Below are 23218 nucleotides of genomic sequence, written 5' to 3' on the forward strand. Positions count from 1 at the left end.
TTAGATGATCGAGTATACACGAAAATCATGCACCCGCTGCAGATGTCTGAAACATAACAATGTTTTATCATGATTCCCACAGCTTGCATATCCGTAGTTTTCGTCTTCTTTCGAAGTAAAAATAAGTAAATTTCAACTGACAAATAATTGTAAACTTTTCTGCTCTACCGAAACGATTTCCATTATTAATTGTTTGTTTTTTCAATGCGTTTGTGTGAATTCTTTTATTTTAGTTGGTGTCGCTCCGCAGCAAACACTAGTGAAGGACCAATCAATTTCATAATGTGCTTCCGACGCGGTCTTCATCCTCGCATAGCTACAGGCTGCAAACCAACAAACTGTTATACAAATACATTTGGTAATAAAATGGCTGTAAAAGGAATGCTATCAACCGCCGGTGGCAGTTTGACGTCCTCTAGAGTAACCTCATCGTCCTACATACCGCGTTTGGCTTGTTTCACATTTTTCCTGCTCTCCGCTCTACCGTTGCCGTTCTTCACAACAGCTAATCGTAAGTTCGATCAAATCGCTCAATGTATTTATTTACGTCTTATTTTATTTTAAAATGTGTACATAAATACTTACATACATATGTACATACATACTTACATATCTATGTATGTACCCAGTGGGAATTAGGAGCACGTAATAATACCTTATTAGCAACTTACTCTTCACCTGGCAGTCATTACCATTTCCCTGCCGAACGTCCCTTACTTTTACAAAGGCATGGCCGCCTTATGTAAGTAGGAATTTAGAATGTACATTTGGTATCAGACATACTTCTGAGCCGCTTTACAAAGTAAGTTACGTGTAATGCAGAGCAGTCGCTCGGAGTAGTTCGGTGCTTGGAAATAACTTCGGCTGCACGTTATTTTGCAACTGACAACGTAATGTGTCTTCGGAGGTGTTCATTTTGCCCTTTACTAGTAGATGACATTGGCCATGATGACAATTTTGGTACTAAAAACTGAAAGAAAACATGGCTTACCTCGCAAGGTGCTTACCTATTTTCCCAGTGGGTATGTCTATTCAAGTGCATACATACATATGTTTGTGCAAATACATGTATAAATAGTAGGTACTGTAGCAAAATTTTGATTTATTTGATTTCGCAACCTTTTTTTGCTCTCCTTATGCTAATTTGGTGAGACAAGGATTTTCAGTTTAAGCAAACACGCCAAAATACCCATCTATAGAATCCATAAACAAGGACTAATTTTGTAATCCTTTTTTCTTGTTTTTTTCGGGTACTCGAAAACAGATTGTATTATTTCAAATTTGCCGCCCGCCTCTTAGCAATTTCAGCTGACCACATTGCTATTGAGCAACTGAGCGAGCAAAATTGCCTTTAGTGCGCACTTTGGTACAATTAAAATGTGAGCTTCAGGCTTGTGAGCTCACATCACGAACTAACTGTCTGCATGTACGTGTGTCGGCTGGTATTAACACCGTTACGCTGCTGGCGCTGTCAACGAACTGCGCCAGGTTCTTCATGATGAAGCAATTAACTAAGTTAAATAAATGAGACTTCTCTTCTCTCTACTAAAATAAACAAGTTAATTGCTTTTGTTGTTAGATTTTGTTACGCTGTAACCGCGTTTTTTACTGTTTTCTTTTCTTCCCGTTACATGCTCGTATTCTGTGATTTTGCCCCTATAACTGTGGCCGTTAACGATGTTACATTGGCTTTCCCTTGTATTCTTAAAGCATTTGTATTTGCTTTTATTTGTCTATATATAAAGTATGTATGGATGTGTGCAGTAGTTTCAGAGTATTTACACTTCAGGGTGGTATGCACAGTGGGCGCTCTGTAGGTGAAATTCGCTGGAAATTATTAAAACAAATGTGTGTACATAAAGTGTCGTTTATCCTTAATTATTTACCTCTGCAAATTAAACAGCGGACAAAATTTTTTCATGATTCCCTGACTAAAAATATTCAATTTAATCGTTTTCGAGGTTTTTAGAATGCCACCAAAGAATGAAGCATTCTTATAAACATCTACGGAGCCTAACTGTCCCATTTTAGGTTTTACGTTACTTATCATTTCACCTACGACATCGGAAAATGACCATGCCTTCCTAAAACTGTACGCCTCAGAAATGCCAGAAATCGATGCCGTCCTTGTATGCGTGCGTAGTATGTTAAATATAATGAAGGATGTGCCCTTATTATGAGTTGCATTCGATCTTCGACTGTGGTCGAAAGTGCTGATCGCTATTGTGAATTTCGCTCGTTTAGGTTGTTCATAATAGTATATTTTCACCGCGCAGAAGCTTTGTTTACAAATCGAGCAAACTAAATAGTGTGCTTATACATATGCACATATGTAAATTTGTGCAAATTAAAATGAAATAAAAAATAAAGCGAGTTTATAAAAACGTGGTAAAAATTAGTACAACGGAGTTCTGGTTCAACGATTCGTCAGAGGGTGAGAGCTTAGAAAACTGGCCAGGAGCGGAAAAATTTTGAGAGAGTTTAAGTGTAGTCTTTCGAATATATTTTGACATACAATATATTTAAGAAATTTTGTGATCCAAATCTATTTAAAATATATTAAAACTGTAAACAGCTCTATGATTTTGTTCTCATAGATCGTGCCAACAGAGTATTCTTTCATAAGTAAAACCAGCCTTTGGGATTTTCTTTCATAAGTAAAACCAGCCTTTGTGTTTAGTATGCACGACGTTAGAACTGCATAAAATTAATAAAAATTGTTTAAAGTTAGTGTCTACCCGCCAAAAAGTAAGAAAACAAATGCAAAATCATACATTTTTCACAACTTTCTAACACTTCGCTACACCAACGAAAGCAAAATTCTGTTCGACAGAAAATTCGATACTCAACGAAAATTTCGACACGCTTGCATAGCTCATAATACGAATTTCATTTTCGATCTTCGATAGCCAGCGAAGATCGAAAATCGAATGCAACTCATACTAAGGGCCTTAATTAAACCCAGCAGAGTGTAAATGTGCCTCACCTCTGGCCATAGTTCCTCGACATTTGTTTGTCGTCTTTTAGCGACCACGCCACATTCTAGAGGGCGAAGCAGTGGTATCTCTGCCGCCGTACTGTAGTAACGATAGGAATCATTTGAGCTTATTCCTACGGTATTAAATTGGACTTCCGCCCTGCAATGATTCGTTAGTAGCGAGCTGTTATGTGTCTTAAGGTTGCTTTAAGGATATTCGTTAGCTTCATAAATGTCTTGGAGTAGTAACACCCTATACACTGCCGTGAGCTGCCGTAGTCCATATGGTCGATTCTACAGGAAAGTAAACCAGTCCGATTTTTTCTTTTTTTCAAATATTGTACGTATTGATTATGAGTATTCAGTATATCTGTGTTTAATATTTTGGTCCTTTTGTCGAAAGATTTTTCACGAACCTAAAAACATTTTTCAATACTACAAGGAAAAGTACAAAAACATAAGCTTTCCTTTGTTTGTTTCGGCTGATAAAGTTCTGAACGATAGACAATAAATTAGTTTAACAGAATACATACATACGTTCCAAGTTACTAAAAAAGTTTTTTAGAACTCCTATTAAGTCGTAATGAAATGTACCGCAAATGTTAAGTGTAACGTAGCCAGTGAAAAACTAAAAAAGTTGTTTTTCGGATACTTAAGTATACTTTACAAAAGGATATTTAACATGTTTTCTTAATATTGTCGATATCCTATGTATGCCATATGAAAAAAAAGAAATCGAAGCTGACTTCGTTGCACAACTACCTAATAAATAACTGTAACGTGGCCAATGTTTTTCTTTTATTAAACTTTTTTTTATTGACTTGACAACTATTCTCATTTCATTTTAGCAATAAAAAATGAGACATATTTAAGAAAGTGTTTGGGAGGACAATTTCGAATTGAGTATTGTACTACTAAATTTTGATAACTATTCTATTTAAATAAAGCGACGCTAACATTCGTAAAATATTCTTTGAAATCTTTATCTCTAAAGATTTTGATTATTGCCTGGAATTCAATGAAATTTTTTGCAACGTGTTAAACTGATAAGGTATCTTCCCCTTTCACGTGATTGTATTCCTATCACTACAATTTTACAGAATCTAATACAAGTCTACAGCAAACTATGAAGAGTTTATTTTGTTAAAAATTACTTATGCGAGAATTCTTCTATAGAACTGCGATAAATGCATTAAGATTTTTGTAGAACGGATTAAAAAGAAAAGACAGAACACTTTAGTTGAACTTATGCCTATTTTAAGTTGAGAAACATAAGTGGTTTTTGCAGTAAGGTTAAATAAATATTATTTGCGATGATAATACAAAGGCCGTGGTGTAGTGGTAAGCAGTGCGCACTTTCACTCATCAACACCTGGGTTCAAGCCCTGGTCAAAGCAACATCGCAAAAAATACAGAAAAAACGTTTTTTCTCAACAGCGGTCGTCCCTCGGCAGGCAATGGCAAACCTCCGAGTGTATTTCTGCCATGAAAAACAGCTTCTCATAAAAATACAATCGCCGTTCGGAGTCGGCGTAAAACTGTAGGTCCCTCCGATTTGTTGACAATATCAAGGCGCACGCCACAAGTCGGAGGAGAGGCTCGGCCAAATACTAACATATGTGTAAGCGCCAATCTATTATAATTATTATAATACAAAGATTTCCCGGTCAAAAATTTTTCTATAGGACGATTTTTCACCTAGTTAGGATTTTTAAGGATAATCGAGTTATATTTTTTTATCCTTCTATAGAAGATTCCCAATTTTAGCTCAAACATTTCGCACACCGTCCTCAAAGGAGTCACAACTCAAAATAATACGTTTGTCAGAAAATGCGAAAAACTATTTCGTAGCACATTATAATCATATGGGCAAAGGCGACTTTACCTGAGGTTTTTTTAACAAATTATAACAAAAATTTGCTCCAGCTTTTACTGAAAGTTAAATAAAAGATCTGTGTACATTTTGGCGCATAATCTCAAAAATGCCAAATTTTGAGTTGTGACTCTTTTGAAGACGGTGTGCGATTTGTTTATGACGACATAATAGTAATGCGAAGAAAAAATGGAAAAGGAAAAGCCCTTTGGTTAAACCTTGTAGAAGCGAGCCGTACTTGTAACGTGACCAGTGTTTTGTGTAACGTTACCAGTGCCCAAATTATATGAGCACAAATTGTTAACAACTTAAAATTTACAACAACTGAGTATGCAGATGTCCTCCTGCATTAATTGTAGGTGACATACTGAAAAACTAGCAATATTCGTTCACCCATTTCGCAGAAATTTCGAACTATCTGACACAAGCCATCATTGAACTTCCAAATAGTGTAACGTAGCCAGTGCACATTCGAATGCCTATAACTTTGAAACCCAAGGATTTATTAAAATCTTTCTTTTATAGAGACATAGATTTGACCATGCCTAATCATACCACTTAAAACGAACAGTTGGGTCTGAGTTATTTAATAGACAATTGATTTATATTGTAGAGAAAATGCGTACGAATGTAACGTTGCCAGTCAAATAATCGAGTATATGAGTCGGCCGCTGTGGTCTAGTGGTAAGCAGTGCGTGCTTCCACTCCGCAGCACCTGGGTTCAAAACCTGGTCAAAGCAACATCGCAAAAAAATATAGAAAAAAGGTTTTTTCTTAACAGCGGTCGCCCCTCGGCAGGCAATGGCAAACCTCCGAGTGTATTTCTGCCAAGAAAAACAGCTTCTCATAAAAATACCATCGCCGTTCGGAGTCGGCGTAAAACTGTAGGTCCCTCCGCTTTGTGTGACAACATCAAGGCGCACGCCACAAATCGGAGGAGTAGCTCGGCCAAACACTAACATATGTGTAAACGCCAATCTATTATTAGAGCTTCTCTGCTCTTAACTATACCCTTAGAAGTAGTTTGTCACCCTTATTGTAACACTGTATGCCTTTAAGGTCCTTGGCGCGGTCCTGGCATCAGTTGCAATGTGTTGTTATCTCTTCAGAATTATGCTCGCACAAAATATGATGGCATAATACTCTGCTTTAAAGGGGCTAGGTTTAGTACACAATGGAGTGATAGATTTTTTCCTGCCACTTAACCTTCGCCAGTTTTTGAGCCATCTGTTTGATCCTAAACCTATTCCCAAATATTGTTCCTTTTTGCTTGAGGTAATTCTTTTTCTATCGGAAAGGTGGTACCTCAATGGTTGTGGTCCCATGCTAATTTCGTTTAGATCCGATCATTGGATCATGAAGAAATTAACGGTACTCCTAAATTTTTATATGAGAAGTAGCGGACCTGACGAACTTCGTCCCGCCCAAATTCATTTTTTGTATTGAAACATTTTAGTCCAACATTTTTACCAACAGTTCACGTTCATGATTTTCAGTGATGTTTTTATCTTCTAATATTACGGTTTGGTGGTTGTCAGAAGGCATATTTTCATTGCCATCTTAAACAACCTACCAAAAGTGTATATCGTCGTTTCAAGTGCAAAACCGCGTATCAACAAAATGCAAAACCGCGTATCAGCAAAATGCAAAACCGCATATGTGAAGTTGTAGAAATTATTTTCTAGAGCGTAAAAACACTCATATTTCAAAATGGTTCTCTTTTTTATAAAGCAATCGCATTTCTGGCTAGTATATTTCAGGACGAATGGATAAGGATTGAGCCAAGAGCTTGTGTGAGCAAATCCAATTTTTGGCAGCCAATGTCAGTTACGCGGTTTTGCAGAATGACGATACGCGGTTTTGTACATTTAACGGCGATATGTATGCATACAAAGAAACGTAAAAGCTTTAGTGCATTTGAAAGGCGCCACGCCCCCTCATAAAATAGCCGCAATTTTCTCTAAGAGTATGTTATTGATTTCATATATCTCCATACCATGTTCGAGTACCATGAACACTTCCAGAGATATGCAGTATGAAAAATACTGTTTGTATGAGAGATGCACGCCCTTTTTCCAATGGCCCAAATTTTTCTTCATGACTATGCGATTGATTTTATATACCTCCATACCAAATTCCAGTACTCTATCATGAACTCTTCCAGAGATATGCAGTGTGAAAAAATTTGTTTGTATGGGAGGTTCCATGCCGCTTATTCCAATAGCCCCAATTTTTATTCGTGACCATGCGATTGATTTCATATATCTCCACACCGAGTTTTAGTACTCTAATACGAACACTTCCAGAAATATCCAGTATGAAAAATTCGGTTTGTATGGGATGGGCCACGACCCTTTTTCTAATAGCCCCAATTTTTCCTCATGACCATGTGATTGCTCCCTTTTCCAATAGATAACCACAATTTTTCTCGAGGAGTATGCGATTGTTTTCATATATCTCCACACTATGTTGAACTACTCTACCATGAACACTTCCAAAGTTAAGCAGTACGAAAAATTCGATTTGTACGGGAGGTGCCACGCCCCCTTTTACGATAACCACAATTTTTCTCCATGAGTATGCGATTGCTTTCACATATCCATACCATGTTCGAGTCCTCTTCCATGAACATTTTCCGGGATATGCAGTATGAAAAATTCGGCTTGTATGGGATTTACCACGTCCCTTTTCTAATAGCCCAATTTTTCCTCATGACGATGTGATTTATTTCATATATCTCCATACCGAGTTCCAATACTCTACCATGAACACTTCCAGGTATATACCTACAGTATGAAAAATCCGGTTTGTATGGGAGGTGCCACGCCCCTCTTCCAATAACGGCAATTTTTCTCCATGAGTATGCGATTGTTTTCATATATCTCCATACCATGTTCGAGTACTCTACCATGAGCACTTCCAGAGATATGCAGTATGAAAAATTCAGCTTGTATGGTATGTGCCACGCCCCTTCTTCTAATAGCCCAAATTTTTGTTCATGGCCATGTGCTTGATTTCATATATCTCCATACCAAGTTCCAGTACTCTACCATGAATACTTCCAGAGATATATCTACAGTATGAAAAATTCGGTTTGTATGGGAGGGGCCACGCCCCCTACACCTAGCGGTATGAAATATACTTTACATCCGATTCTCATACCTACCATATATGCACAAAAGATTTCATAAAGATCGGTCAAGCCGTTTAGGAGGAGTTCGACCACTAACACCGTGACACGAGGTTTTTATATATTAGATTGAAGTTGGTTGCGTTTTTTGCTTAAAAATTATTTGTTTGCTTAAAAATTACATGTTTTCAATTGAGTTTAATTATATTCTTACAATTTTTTATTTAACTACGCCCTTTTATATCGTTTTACACTTTACATAAATTTAAGACATGAACAATGTTTAGCAAAATGTATCGATAATTACAACGTTACCATGTTTTCTCAAATCAATCTCAAATGAATTTCAAATGTACTTAGAATGTAAACATCAGTTTCAACTTGCTGGAGAAGGTCTTTTGTTGCTTTTCTCCTCAGCCGGGTTAAAACGTTTTGGCACGATGTCATTTCTGTTATAAATGGGTAAGGGTGAGTTTCCAGTCTTAGTTTATAGGAGACAGCATGCTTTTTATTTCTTTTTCAACGGTTAGGACTTTAAGATCACGATGCAGTTGATCCTTGGTGAAAAAATATTGTGCATTTACAATAATCCTCATAGTTGTCAATTGAAATCTTTGAAGTATTTTTATGTTTTCTGGATTTCCAATAAGCATTAAATTGCAACAATTATAATGGCAATGTTCGGCATTTAGAAATATTCATCTCATTACGTTAAAAAATGGTCATTTCCACATGTAGGGACACAAATTTCGATACGATACGATACCATATCGATATTTTTTGCCATTCGATACCGATTCTTCTTACTCGATAGTTTTCAAACGATATTTTTTGGAATCGAGTGCCAGAACCGTGGTATCGTATCGAATCATAAATGTACATTATAAAGCTAATGTGATTAATAATATAAACTGAAAAATTTATAAACTCTGGGAATTGGGCAAGCCTATTTGTATAAATTTTTTTGTAGTAATATTTGAAATATTTAAGGTTGATTTTCGAGTTCAAAAATGTAAAAATCTGTTCTGATTTTGTATGTCAGCCGAATAATCTGACGTGAAGTTACATGACGTTACGATACCTAAACTTCCATTGAAACTTTTTTTGTTAATATTGTTTTTAAACCAATTTTTAGCGCATATAAAACATGAATTTGTATGTCTAATATATTTTTATACCCGAGCGCACTTGTGCACAAGTTCACATAACGGTTGTTTGTAACAGGCAAAACGAATCGAGATAGATATAGACAAATGTATACATAAATGATCAGAATGAAAAGAGAAATCGATTAAGCGGTGACTGTCTTTCCGCCCGTACGTCTGTGCACACGATAATAATAATAGATTGGCGCTTACACATACATATGTTAGTGTTTGATCGAGCTTCTCCCCCGATTTGTGGCGTGCGCCTTGATGTTGTCACACAAAGCGGAGGGACCTAAAGTTTTACGCCGACTCCGAACGGCGATTGCATTTTTATGAGAAGCTGTTTTTCATGGCAGAAATACATTCGGAGGTTTGCCATTGCCTGTCAACGGACGACCGCTGTTAAGAAAAAACCTTTTTTCTATATTTTTTGTGATGTTGCTTTGACCAGGGTTTGAACCCAGGTGCTGCGGAGTGGAAGCGCGCACTGCTTACCACTACACCACAGCAGCCGACACGATAACTCGAGTAAAAATTTAGATATTTTAACGAAACTTGGTACGTGTACTTCTTTCGGGTGTGGGACGGATGGTACTGAAAATGGGCAAAATTGGAGGATAACCACGCCTACCTCCCATTTAACGGTAGTTTATAGAAATACGAAAACTACAATATTTTGGTAACTACTGAAGGTTATTGACTCAAAATTGATATTTACAATAATTTTTAGACGAAAAATAATACATTTTTGGAAAATGATTACATGTGTATGGCTTGGTAACCGCTCCACCAATTTCTCCCAAACTTGGCACAGTGTTGGCCTTGGTACAACATACCAAATGGCTGAAAATTTTTAAACTCGGACAAAAACCACGCCCACGGTAATTTAGAGAAATACGAAATCTTCAATAAATCAGTAAATACTTAAGCTAACTTATTCAAAATTGGTGCTTGCAACAATTCTTTACCAATAAATACGTTTAAGATAAAATTTTGGAAAATGGGCTTGGTAACCATTCTACCAATTTGTACCAAACTCCGTGTGGTTATTGGGCTTGCCACATAAAAGCAAAACGTTGAAAATTATTGAAGTCGGACTAAAATTACGGCCACTTTTCATATAACGGTAAATTTCAGAGATGGTTGAAACTTCTATATTTCGAAATTTAAGGACGCTAATTTACTCAAAATTGATACTAACAACAATCACTTGAAAAGGAGTAACATTGTTTGGAATTTAGGAAAATGGGCCCACATATGACTATGTAAGTTTATCTCATTATGTCTAACTGAACGTTCTATCGAAGATGTTTAAAATATCGGTAAAACCACCCCGGCTTAGGAGAAGTCTTTTGTCAGCAGATAATTGAGAGCGACGATTCATAAGCCATTGCAGGCTAGTGAGTTTTAGTCCTAAGGCCTTTCGTTTTGTAAAAGTATCACCAAAAACTGTAAATGTTTATACTCTGCATTTCTTTAGAGTTAGACCACCTAAACTGTGCCAATTAATTTTCGTTGGTTTTCTGGAAACCGACAACAATTGTAAAAATGCCTACCCAACGACAACACAGTAAAACGCTTTCAATAGTTTTTCAAAATTTCGCATAGTTTTCAAGATATTCAGGATCAGGGTTGGGCATTTTTGCACTACCACTGAATTGCACTATCACTGTTTATTCAGTGATAGTTAAACTCCAGAATTCGTTATCACTGAAAATTTAGTGATAGTGAAAAAAAATTTCACTATCACTGAAGGTTTAGTGATAGTGAGAAACAAATTGCATTATCACTAAAACTTTAGTGATAGTTAGAAAAAACTCACCATCACTAAACTTTTAGTGAAACTAGCCAAGCGAAGATAGCCAATTTACATATGCAAGTGGAAAACGCTAATCCAAAGTTACGTTTTTTGTACCTAACTTTAAAATAATAAAAACTCCAAAAAAGCAAAAAAGTGTAACGCTGTTACTCTTAGGGCCTTTTTCTCAAGTAAAAGTAAGTAGGTCATTTTAAGGCCACAAATTCGCCAGGTTAGTTATTTTGGATGACCCTAAGATATTTATACAAGAATAACTCGTTACAACGAAAACATCCCCCAAAGAAAATTCTGGATCCGAAGCTGGACCTGTGTTATTTTTGATTATGAACTTGGATGTGAAAATGTCAAATTTTTGCGTAATTTTTCAAACTGCATATATCTGGAAGTGTTCATGGTATAGTTCTGGAACTTGGTTCGGAGATAAATGCAATCAACCGTATACTCTTGAAGAAAAATTGGAGCTATTGGAAAAGGGGGCGTGCCACCTCCCATACAAACGAAATTTTTTTCTGCATATCTCTGAAAGTGTTAACGATAGAATACTGGAACTTAGTACGGCTATATATGAAATCAATTGCATACTTTTGAAGAAAACTTCGGACTATTGTAAAAAGAGGCGTGGCACCTCCCATACAAACCAAATTTTTCATACTGCATATCTCTGAAAGTATTCATGGTACAGTACTAGAACTTCGTATGGAGATATGTATATACTCCATACTCATGGAGAAAATCGGGGTTATTTGAAAAGTGGGCGTAAGGCCTACAAACGTACCGACTTTTAGCTATATTTGTATGTAAATATTTGTAATTATTCTGTAGATGTGTTTGTGAGTGAAATCATCCTAAATGGTTGTACGGATTTTAACGAAATTTTTTGTGCGTGTTTGAGTTGGCCTTTGGATGGTTTAGTTTCACAATTTAATCCGCCAGTTCTACAGCGCCAACTGGCTGGAGTTATTACTAAACATATTATTTATGATCCTATGTTACGATTGGCCCAATGAATGTGATTTTCCAATATTATTATGCGTTAAAGCGTTTACGGTATTTCGTCTGACATAAGTATATGTATATTGCATTTCTGTAGAACAGTGATTCGCACCCATTTTGAAATTGCCACCAATTATACTGTAAAGCTTGTCCTAGACATTCACTATAGAATCGGGTCATTGTTGCCGCCAGGGAGTGAGGGGGGAAAAAATTCTTCAAATTTATTTCGTTTTGCGAATGCTGCACAGTTGGAGAATTTCAAAAACTTCTTCACGGATCTAACACTTTCCTTAGCTTATTTAAAGCGGCAAACGACCACCAAACCATAATCTTAGCAGATGAATGTGCCAATGAAAATCGTAAACGTGAATTGTTTGTGAAAATGTTGGACCAAAAAGTTTCAATAAAAAAATAAAAAAATCTGGGCGGGACGAAGTGCGCCGGGCCTGCTAGTAAATAAATAAAATTCTTTTTTGCACTATTGCTAATTGCTTAAGCTGCCATTTTACGCCACTGTGCCGCGATGTGAATTTATAACGCGCCTTTCGCGTTCAGCCACGTTGGCCATGGTCAATTTCATTTTTAATTGCTTTGGCTTCAACGGATGCCAGTTTTTGTCGGTGTTTTGGTGCCGTTACTTACATTTATGTTCGACATTTATTATGTCCTTTGCATTATGCAATTTAATCCATCACGGTTTGTATGTTTGTACTGCAGTGAAAGTGATTTGAAAAAGTCACACAGTGATATATGTATACATAAACCATAGATGTTTACATTAGGGTGGTCCTTAAAATCAAATGAGCGATTTTTTCAGTCTCACCCCTTCAATTACCGCCACGGTCACAGATATCACATACAAATTTTGATCCCGATTGGAGACGGTTAAGGCGTGTCGCACAAGGGTCAAAGTTCAGATTCCTCTATAGAGACTCAAAAAATTAAAATTAATTTTTTTGCCAACTCATACCCAAAATCGATACTACTGTAGTCGAAGATATCACATATAAATTTTGGTCCTGATTGAAGTCAGTTAAGGCGTGTCGCAATGAGGTCCAGGGCCAGATGCTCCATGCAGACTCAACAAATGATACATATGTTTTTCATTTAATACCCAAAATTTATACTACTAAAGTCGAAGATATCATATAAAAAATTTGGTCCCGATTGGAGTGGTGAAGACGTCTTCATTGGTAATCTGAATTTTGACCCCTGTGCCCAACGGAGCAACGACTCCCAATCGGAGCCAAAATTTATATGTGATATCTTCGACTATAGTAGTATCGATTTTGGGTATTAAATGAAAAAAAAAAATTTATTTAATCGTCTCCAATCGGGACCAATTTTTGTGTGTGATATACTTGATCGTAGTATTACCGATTGAATGGGGTGAGGCTAAAAAAGTGTACATATGCATATGTATGTATTTTTATATATGCCACATTTATATACATATAATATGTACTACATTAGACCAGTGTGACCACTTTGTGAGTAATTCCTCAAAACGTGAGGAATTTCGCCTGCGTTTGAGTATTTTTTGAGGATTTTTATTTTGAGGAATTTTCTGTCGATATATTTTCAGACAACAAATGCAACCATGTTTTACACACCAGAGTTGTTAAATCGCTCTGCAAATTTTTGAAGAAAAAGCTTTCCGAAGTTTTATAAAGAGCGAAATAAACCACACAAGCGGCTTGTCCAACATTCTTCAAACCTACATTTTCCATTTCTCCATACACCATGCAAACATGACTCGTTCAAGCAAAGAATTTTAGTTTTCTTCCGGTTCACAATGTAAAATAATTTGGTTTTCTTCGAGTTTTCTCTCTAGCGTCCTCATTCGGTGAAAGCAAAGGGATATTTCGCTTGGTTTGTCGAGGCACTTGGGTGGTGTTTTTCGCTCTTAAGCACATCTGCATTTGCTGCTAAATATTCAAAAGTTTATATCTGCATTACTAATATAGCCCTTTTCTAATGCTTAAGTAGAACGTATATTTAGTAGTTTAGAAATGTGTAGGACTAACTTGGGGACCAGATTCAGCACAGATATACTTGCAGCAATATTATATACAAACCAAGGCATGAAAAATAACGGTGATACTTATCTTGTACATTGACATTGGGCGCGTTTATAAGACGTAGTTGTTTAGCTCGACTGCTACGATACTGCTGACAACTGTTGGACCCAACAATTACGTCTTAGTAACGCGCCCATTGTGTACACCCTGCAGTGAAACGCCAAACTAGTCAGGAAAAATACTAGTTTACAACTAGAATTTCCTGACTGAAACCGAACTAGTTCGAAAATGACCAGACTTGTACCAAGTACAAAACGATTTATGTATTCATGCCCTGTTTTATTTGACTTCGACAGCTGAATACAATAGAGTACAGAAAATATTATAACTTTTATTTGGGTATATTGTAAACCATTAAAGCGAGTACGTACTCGTAATTATACCATACTTGTTAAATAATGATTAATATTATTATATATATTGATTATTAATTAAAGCATGTTTTTTTGAATAACCGTTTAATGATTAAATACCGATATTAGCACCTTTTTAATGATTAATAATTACTTAAATAAAATTTTTTAATTAATTCGTTAATTTTAATTACATCATTATTTTGTTATTTTTGATCATTTTCAATTATTTTTGACTCTTTTTAATTACAAATTAATATAATTATTTGATTAATTTTAATTATCAATCAACAAGCCAAAGTATAGACAAATATTAGGAATATTTATTAACTGCTTGAATTATTTATTTATTTTATTCTTATCCAAATCTCAAATTTTAAACCTAAATTATTACTTTAAAAAAATTTTAAAACGAAAGGACTGAAATGTGCAAAGTTAACGAATTTAATTTATTTTAAAGAAAACTTTTATTTTTATTTTAGTTCACTCAAAATGAACTAAAGTATTTGTTTTATTTTTAACTAAAATGTTTTATTAAAAAAAGATAAAAATATAGTATTTATTGTACCTGAAAGCTTTTACTTTTAATATCATTTAATGGAAAATGCCTTTAAATTTATGTTCGAATGTTTGAAATATTTATGTATTTATTTTTCCTTTTAAATAATACCCAAAAAATTTTACGAGTACGTACTCGATTTAACGGTTTACAATATACCCAAATAAAAGTTATAATATCTTGTGTACTCTATTGTATTCAACTGTCGAAGTCAAATAAAACAGGGCATGAATACATAAATCGTTTTGTACTTGGTACAAGTATGGTCATTTTCGAACTAGTTCGGTTTCAGTCAGGAAATTCTAGTTGTCAACTAGTACTTTTCCTGACTAGTTCGGCGTTTCACTGCATGGTAACTATTGGCAAATCTAAGGCTGCTAAATAAAAATGTGTAATACACTGACGTGTACTTAATCAAAAGTCTTTTATTGTATATTCATGAATTCATTTAATTTTTTGACTTCCAAAGTAGCGGTTTTGGTCCATAATTGGCCTAGTATTTTTCTGTCTGTTTTGAACTAGTATGAGACTGGTATATTTCTGACCGAAATCTGACAATTACCATCTTGTAGGACATCCCCATGTTAAAAATACCAGTTGATTGCATGGAAAAAAGATTGTCCGCTGGCTAGTTGGGCATGCGGTTCATACTAGTTGTGAGGTAGTTTACAACTAGTACATTTGACTACAGGGCATGAATAAGTACAGTGCCGTACAAACTTATTAGCTCGGATAATTCTTCATCTGATCTTTTAAAAAATGTTGAAAATGTAGCTTTAAGCCAATTAATAAAGCAATTTAATTTTTGCTGACAGCGTATTCCATACAAAAAGAATTGTAGAACATAGTTTGTAAGAAGAAACTAAAATTCTGGGCTACAAAACTTAATTTTCAAAATTTTGTTGTTGTTGTTGTTGTTGTTATTGAGTTAGTTTTACCATATTGACCCGGTTTGGCAACGGTAATATCTGGCAGCCCTACACAATACTCATATCTGTAATAAGAAAATTTGGGTAATTTGTTCGGATTTTGAGGATTTTTCATTTGTTTTTGAATTTGGTAATTTTTTTTGTGGCAACACTGCATTAGACCACGTCAAAAAAAAATCCTGCAATTCGACCAGAATAAGACCCAAATTTCAGCGCTTATTATAGTAATGATCCTCCAGGAATCGCCCCTATCTATTACAATTCTAAGAGGTCCCGCATCCAGCCTTTAGTTTTTTAATAGGAATTAGACGTAAGAAAATTAGTTAATCCTAGAAAATTATATTGACCTCAGAAGAGACTAACTCATTTCCTTACGTATAATCCCTCTTAGTGTTGTCCTAGAGAGGGGAGATTCATGGAGGACCATTACTATCTATACCAAGCGCCAAAAATTTAGTAATATTCCGGTCGCATTGCAGGATTTTTGTTTGACGTGGTCTAATGTAGTGCATACATATGTATATGTATGTAAATATGGCATATATAAAAATACATACATATGTATGTAAATATTTACACTCTCTCTTATTCAACCATTTATAAGAAAAAATGCACTTTCACATTTAAGTGCATGTATATGTATTTATATCCCATTTACGGTAATCCTAAACCAAATAAAAATTTTACTCCATAAAAATTTTAAATTAAACTTAGGTGAGCATCGTTAATTCCATTAATTGTTTACTTTGTTTATTGTAATTTGATATTTACTTTATGGTTGGTTTAAAAGGAAATTGTTATTTCACATTTTTTTAAATACATTGGTCAGTGTAAAATATTATTTCTGTAAAGAGCCATGCTTTTAAAGTTGTACTTGCACTTGTATTTATACTAAACGCACTTTCACACAGCTTTCAACGGACAATGAAAATCAATGAAAAATTGATGTGCTGACACATACATAAGCGTATTTTTGTGTCCAGTTTGTTCACGTAAAATATTAGCTTTATTCAGGAAGTTTATTTTATTTAAGACGAATCGCTTAGTTCAAGGATATCAAAAGTGGATAACCATAGAGAAGACTATTTGAATAAGTAATAACATATCACATACGCATTGGTACGAGGGTAATTCAAATTTTTTTTTATTGGTCTCTAAGCTGAAGGTATCCGGTGTACGCTCCGGTTTCAGTGTACTTGAGAGCATTGTTGCCAACTTGGTGCTTTTCGCACTAAATTTAGTGCTTTTTTATTCAAAACGCGAAAATTTTTGAGTTTGGTGCTTGGTGCGTTTTTTGGTGATTATTTTAGTTTAATGTTAAAAAATGGAAGCTAAATTTATAGCAATTGTAAGTTTTGTACGCAACTTTACAAAACTGAAAAACGAGATATTTCTTTTTGTTGCAGAAATGTTCCTAGCTTGTTTGCCACACAGTGGGACGTTCCCTATAAGCTGTGGCCAAAAGTAGTAACCGTGCTACAATTTGGGGACACACATATAACATACACATTTATACACATTTATTTTATTTCGAAAGAAGTTCATTTATCTTCCTTTTAAAAAGGATAAAACAAAAACATTTACAATACCTGCATACTCAGATGTCAATTCTACCCACATTTTATACAACAGAAGCTGTGCTAAGGCAAGCAGCACTTTTGCCATCGAAAACGGATCTCGTCCACAGAAGCGTCCACTCTTTGCTGAATGCTTATTAAATCTACACCCTCTTCCATTTCCATTTTTTATTGCATATTATTCATTTTATGTACATGTCAGAGTCTTTTCCTTCAGCTCTACAATAAAAATTCAATTAATTTTACAGGTGTGTCTATAAAAAGGACTAGAAGCTGAACTTGCAGTTCCTCTGGCAACTGGATCTATTTCAGATATGAACCGCATATTTAATGTTTACTTGTACTAGATATAATTTAGCTTGCTCCCTGGGTCCTTTTTAAAGTAAGCACTCGAAAAATTTTATACTCACAATATTATCGACAACTTCGAGTGAAAGTGATATTTCACTACCCTGCAGTGAAAAGCCAAACTAGTTAGAAAAAATTCTAGTTCATTAACTAGTATGTGCCTACCAGTTCGACAATTTCGAAGAACTTAGGCGATCAGCGACATCTTCCTTTGAATTGCCAAAGCCAAAAATAAAACGCAATTAATTGCTTTTCTTGCAAATGTCGGCTGTGGCGTCACGTGAAGACTACTGGTTCTGGTTCTGAAATCGCAGGTTCGAGGCCGCTTGGAGGTGGTTAAGATTTTTAAAGTTAAATAAATGTAAGTAAAAATTATTTATTCAATTTACAAATAAATAACAAATTTGAAAATCTAATTGCATTACAAAAAAACATTTAGGAAGAAATATAAAAACAAAGAAATTAAACAAAAATATTGTTTTTATTAAATTTAAAAATTACAAAAAACAGCATAAACAAAAAAATAAATTTATAAAAAATAAAAATAAAATAAAAATAGAAAATAAAAAAATTTTCCCTGCGCCAGGATTTGAACCTGGGACCTCAGGCTTACCACGCGCGTGCTCTGCTCTGTCGGCCATTGTGACTGCTGGAGCGTCGCGAGCAAAAAGGCACACTTATGCTTTTCACGGGGCATAAATTGGCAGACTATCTCATCAACTGGTATGATGCTACTTGTATTTATACTAGTAGATGCTGATGCATAGCCTGACAATTGACATCTCGTAGGACATCGCAATGTTAAAAATACCAGTCGCTAACATTGAAAAATGATAGAACGTGAACTAGTTGGGCTGAAACGCAAACTGGTAGAATTCTAGTTCACAACTAGTAGCTTTCCCTGCAGGGTAGATATACATATAAAAATGTAAAGCAACGCTTGACCACAGATATATTGAAAAACTGGTCACTAATCAGATTGTCTCATTATATATCCGCACAAGTAGAAAAATAATTTAAATTACTTACGACACACAAGATAAAAGCATAAACTCGTACAAGAATCAGATTTATTTAAAATACGGCGAAAACGAACAATTTATTACAAAGGAGAATAAACTGTAAGTGTCAAAACTATATTACTCTTACCAGAAATTCTGACTTGAAATCTGTAATGGAAAGAATATTGATTGATAAAGGCTGTATGTGCATTTTTTGCGGAAATAATAACCTTTTCATTAACCCTGTATAGTGAAAATGACAAAGATCGGGTCACTATAACCTATTGCCTCCATACAACTGATTGTTCAGATATGGGGTTTTACTCTAAAACTCCTTTATTTGGACAGCTAAAACCGAGAAATTACGTGAGATATTTTATAAATAATCATACAAAGTCTACTGAGAAAATCGTAAAAATCGGTGCTGTATTAGCTTTATCTCCTATACCACTTATTGTTCATATACAAATTTTTGCGATATAACGCCTTTCTGGAGGAAGCTAAAACCATTAAATTGTGTTACCGGTTAACATACCGGTCACACAGCAATGAAAATCACTTAGATTGGTGATATAGAAGGTATATCTTTCATACGTCTAATTGTCTAGATATGAATTTTTACTTATATGTAACTCCTAAACGTACGCAAGTAAAAATGATCAAAAAATAGCAACATACTAAAATCTAAAGGAATTACTTTTAAGCACAGATCAGAAGAACTAAATATTGCCAACAATATTTATCAGGCTACCCTCGTTTATTAAACACCAAATATTCCTTATAATTCTGAGCGTATTACGCGAGCATGCGGCAAAGAAGTTTGTTTTCGTTAAAGTTAGCTGTGACCAGGGTTGCCACTGACGAAAAAAAATACTTTCCATCCACTTGAAAAAAATCTACCAATTGTGGAAAATATCTACCAACGTTTCTTTTTAGTTATTTTAATGAAAACTATGGTTTTGTTATTTTTTCAGTTAATTCCATAAGAATTCAAATTGTGTTTAAGGAACTCTTTATTTAAGAGATCATATTAATGGCATCTTCTCAGTTTCCTTCAACCAAAAGCGAAAGTGATTAAACTAAAGGCAACAACGAAACTTCATCATTTCAAAAAATTTAAACTGTAGTTATTATAGATAAATACTGTGACTCAAAAAACGCTTGATAATTTTTTTTTTGATATTCCCCATTTTTTTTCAAGCCAAATTTTTTGGTATTATTTTATAAGAATATTGGTTACGCTTTAGCCACACATTTAAAAATCAAGGATTCAAGCTAAATACAACATTTAGAAAAATTCAAAAAAATTTCGTCTAAGTTTCGAAATTTTTACTCTGAATTTTTTGAACAATTTAAGGTATGGAGTTTTATAGCCCATAATACCTGAGACTAATCAACAATGTGCAGCTAAAAATTCCCGTTGGCAGTTTTTAATTTTTTTGCCGCCAGTAACAATTATAACAATAATAATAATAATAATCGATTGGCGCTTACACATATGTTAGTGTTTGGCCGAGCTTCTCCTCCGATTTGTGGCGTGCGCCTTGATGTTGTCACACAAAGTGGAGGGACCAACAGTTTTACGCCGACTCCGTACGGCGATTGTATTTTTATGAGAAGCCGTTTTTCACGGCAGAAATACACTCGGAGGTTTGCCATTGCCTGCCGAGGGGCGACCGCTGTTAAGAAAAAACCTTTTCCCTAAATTTTTTTTGCGATGTTGCTTTGACCAGGGCTTGAACCCAGGCGCTGCGGAGTGGAAGCGCGCACTGCTTACCACTACACCACAGCGGACGTCATTTAACAATTGCCATTGATAAAAATATGCGCTGATTTAATTTTTTTCGAAGGCTCGAAGTGGGTAATTACATACTTGTCCGTTCTTTTTTTTTATTTAACCAATCATTTAGAATATTTAGGCAATCAAAAGCTTCTCGGAATTCCAGTAAAAAGAGTTTTGAATGTTTGCCTTTTATCGATATACATTTATTCGTATGTATATAAAAAGTGTGCATTAAAGTGTTCGGAAATTAATGCAATAAAGTACACTGCACTTTTGGAAAGAAATTTCTAATAAAAAGATAACTACGAAAAATAAAATGGGAACGAAAAGTTTTATTTGTTTTTCAAACTAAATAATTCATCAAAAATCTACCAAAATGAGAAAAAATTTACCTTTTTACCAACCCAAATTTTTTCAACCAATTTTGGTAACAATTTACCAAAGTGGCAACCCTGGCTGTGACACTTAAAAGTTGAATGAAAACTTCATTTGGCATACACGATTTGCTTTGTATAAACAAATATGTACAGAATTCGCTATACCAACGTACATGCATATATATGTGCTATATATACATATGTATGTATCTGATATTGTACAGAAAAGTTCTACGCTTAAATATTCACATGCATACATAACTCTTAACTTTTGCCTACGCGCCAATCTTTGAAGAGTGTCATCACCGTAGCAACGATATATTTTTTTAAATATGCCAAACTCGTGTACGCATCTCAGAGTTCGTTGACATTAGTTTCAAATACTTACTTTGTCCGTGGGCTTGTTATTCATTACTATACAAGTAACTAAAAAAATGTTGATATAACAATTGAATGTACATACATACATATGTATGTAGACTTCCAAAGTCTAATTGACCTCCTAAAAGGGCAGCGTATCCTCACAGGACACTGCAGGCTGAGAGGGCATCTATACAAGCTGGGGATATGGTCGAGTGATCTTTGTCGGGTTTGCGACTCTACCATCGTGACACCTCTACACATCCTCACCGAATGTGATGCAGTCTGCAGAAGAAGTGAGAGAAGTTAGGCTCAATTTGGCCACAGCTTAGGCACATTCACTCCCTACCCCCAAGGTACTGTTGAATTTTCTCAGGGATTCAGGTCTAGAGGAGGTGAAGAATGAAGGGGACAATAGACCACTAGGTCGCGGTGCAAACCTCATTTTATTATCTATCTATCTATCTATCTATGTATGTAGACAGAAAATGCTAAAAAAGTGAGAAAACTAACTTCTGGTCAACGTGGAATATGACTAACATCGTTTCGTATCATCGATGCATGTGACATCCTTTCGACGAACTGGGAATTTTACAGGAAAAGGTAAACAATTATTCTAAAGAGACTAATGGCGATTTCGTTTCTACAAAAAATGTTGCCTTCTTGTCGCCCTATTCTTAGTGTTTGCGCGTAGATAAAATGACTAAGCCAAATTTCCATTGCAAATTGTGGGGTGGTAAACCAAGAATACCCAGAGAATTTCAAAATTCTACATTATATTTGACTATTCTGCCCTGGTTTATAGTCTTGTCAGCCGATTCGGACAAATCAATGGACAATGTGACAAATCCGATGCAATTTCGTCATAACCATGGTGCACCAATTGCTTCGAGAAAACGTTTTTTTGCAATACCACTCGTTTGTAGTCGTCAAGCGTAGGGTATTGAGAATGCCCCGGAATCATTCAGACATGTGCATCCTCTCGAGTTTCTTTAGACAAACGCAAAGATATTTACATAAATTTTGACTTTCCTATCTTCGGTTTTTTTCAGTTTTTCTAAATTTTCTAAACCAGGGGTGCTCATCCAGTAGCTCAGTTGGCTACAACAACATCATTGTAGCTCACTTTGGCTTAGTAACAACAAACGCAGCAAAACAATCGGTACAAAAATCGATCGACATTTATTTAGTATGTTCGAATAAATCTCCATTGAAAAATATCCAGCAGAAACTTGCAGGAGAGTTACGAAAGATTATTTTTCAAATTTGAAAATATCCAAGAAAGTACGTGAACGCAAAATTAGCAAGAAATTGCAAGCTGTTAGTACAGCTGATCGAAATTCTGTTTACGTACAAAAGCATAAAACACAAAACCTGAAAAGAGCATAAATTAAAAGCTTGCCTAAAGCAATATGCTAAGCAACCTTAAGTAAATGAGTATTTCCTTTTTTCCGAAACATTTGCAGTTCTCGCGAAAGGCTGGTCTGATTTTCATGAAATTTTGTACATATGTATATAGTTACTTGCGTAGCGAATTTTAGGGAAATTGGACCATAAATACAATTTTTTCAAATAGATCGATCCCTGGTTCACTTCCCGGAAAAAAGGATCCTATATGCTAATCTACTTAAAGAGCTACCTACGTACCAAATTTTAAGCAAATCGGACCATAATAAATTTTTTTCGAATAGATCGGTCCTTGGTACATCTACCGGAAAAAAGGAATTTTTTTTTTTTTGCCTAAAACATGGTGTTTGCTGAAATCTATTTATATATAAAGGGACTTCTCTTTATATAATTAGTATAGAAGATAACACAGCCACACAAAAAAAAATTTGTGTTCTGACCCAAAGGTCTCACTATGTGTACGTTATGTTTTTGGGGTCGCTGAATCCGAATCCGAGGTCCAT

The 23218-nt window shown here is 35.1% G+C and overlaps 1 protein-coding gene across 2 annotated transcripts in view; it reads left to right on the forward strand.

The window, feature by feature from the left end:
• Positions 1–231: 231 nt before the first annotated feature.
• The window catches only part of LOC118735314 (tyramine beta-hydroxylase), a 105525-nt gene continuing 82538 nt past the window's right edge, over positions 232–23218 (forward strand). For both annotated transcript variants that reach the window (XM_036464997.1, XM_036464998.1), the window contains exon 1: positions 232–511. In XM_036464997.1, the coding sequence (XP_036320890.1) occupies positions 283–511 (229 nt within the window). In that variant the 5' untranslated portion in view covers positions 232–282. The remainder of the gene's footprint in view (positions 512–23218) is intronic.

Source organism: Rhagoletis pomonella, unplaced genomic scaffold (assembly GCF_013731165.1).
Source record: "Rhagoletis pomonella isolate Grant_MI unplaced genomic scaffold, Rhpom_1.0 Rhpom_scaffold_00003, whole genome shotgun sequence".
In the NCBI taxonomy this organism is placed as follows: Eukaryota; Metazoa; Arthropoda; class Insecta; order Diptera; family Tephritidae; genus Rhagoletis; species Rhagoletis pomonella.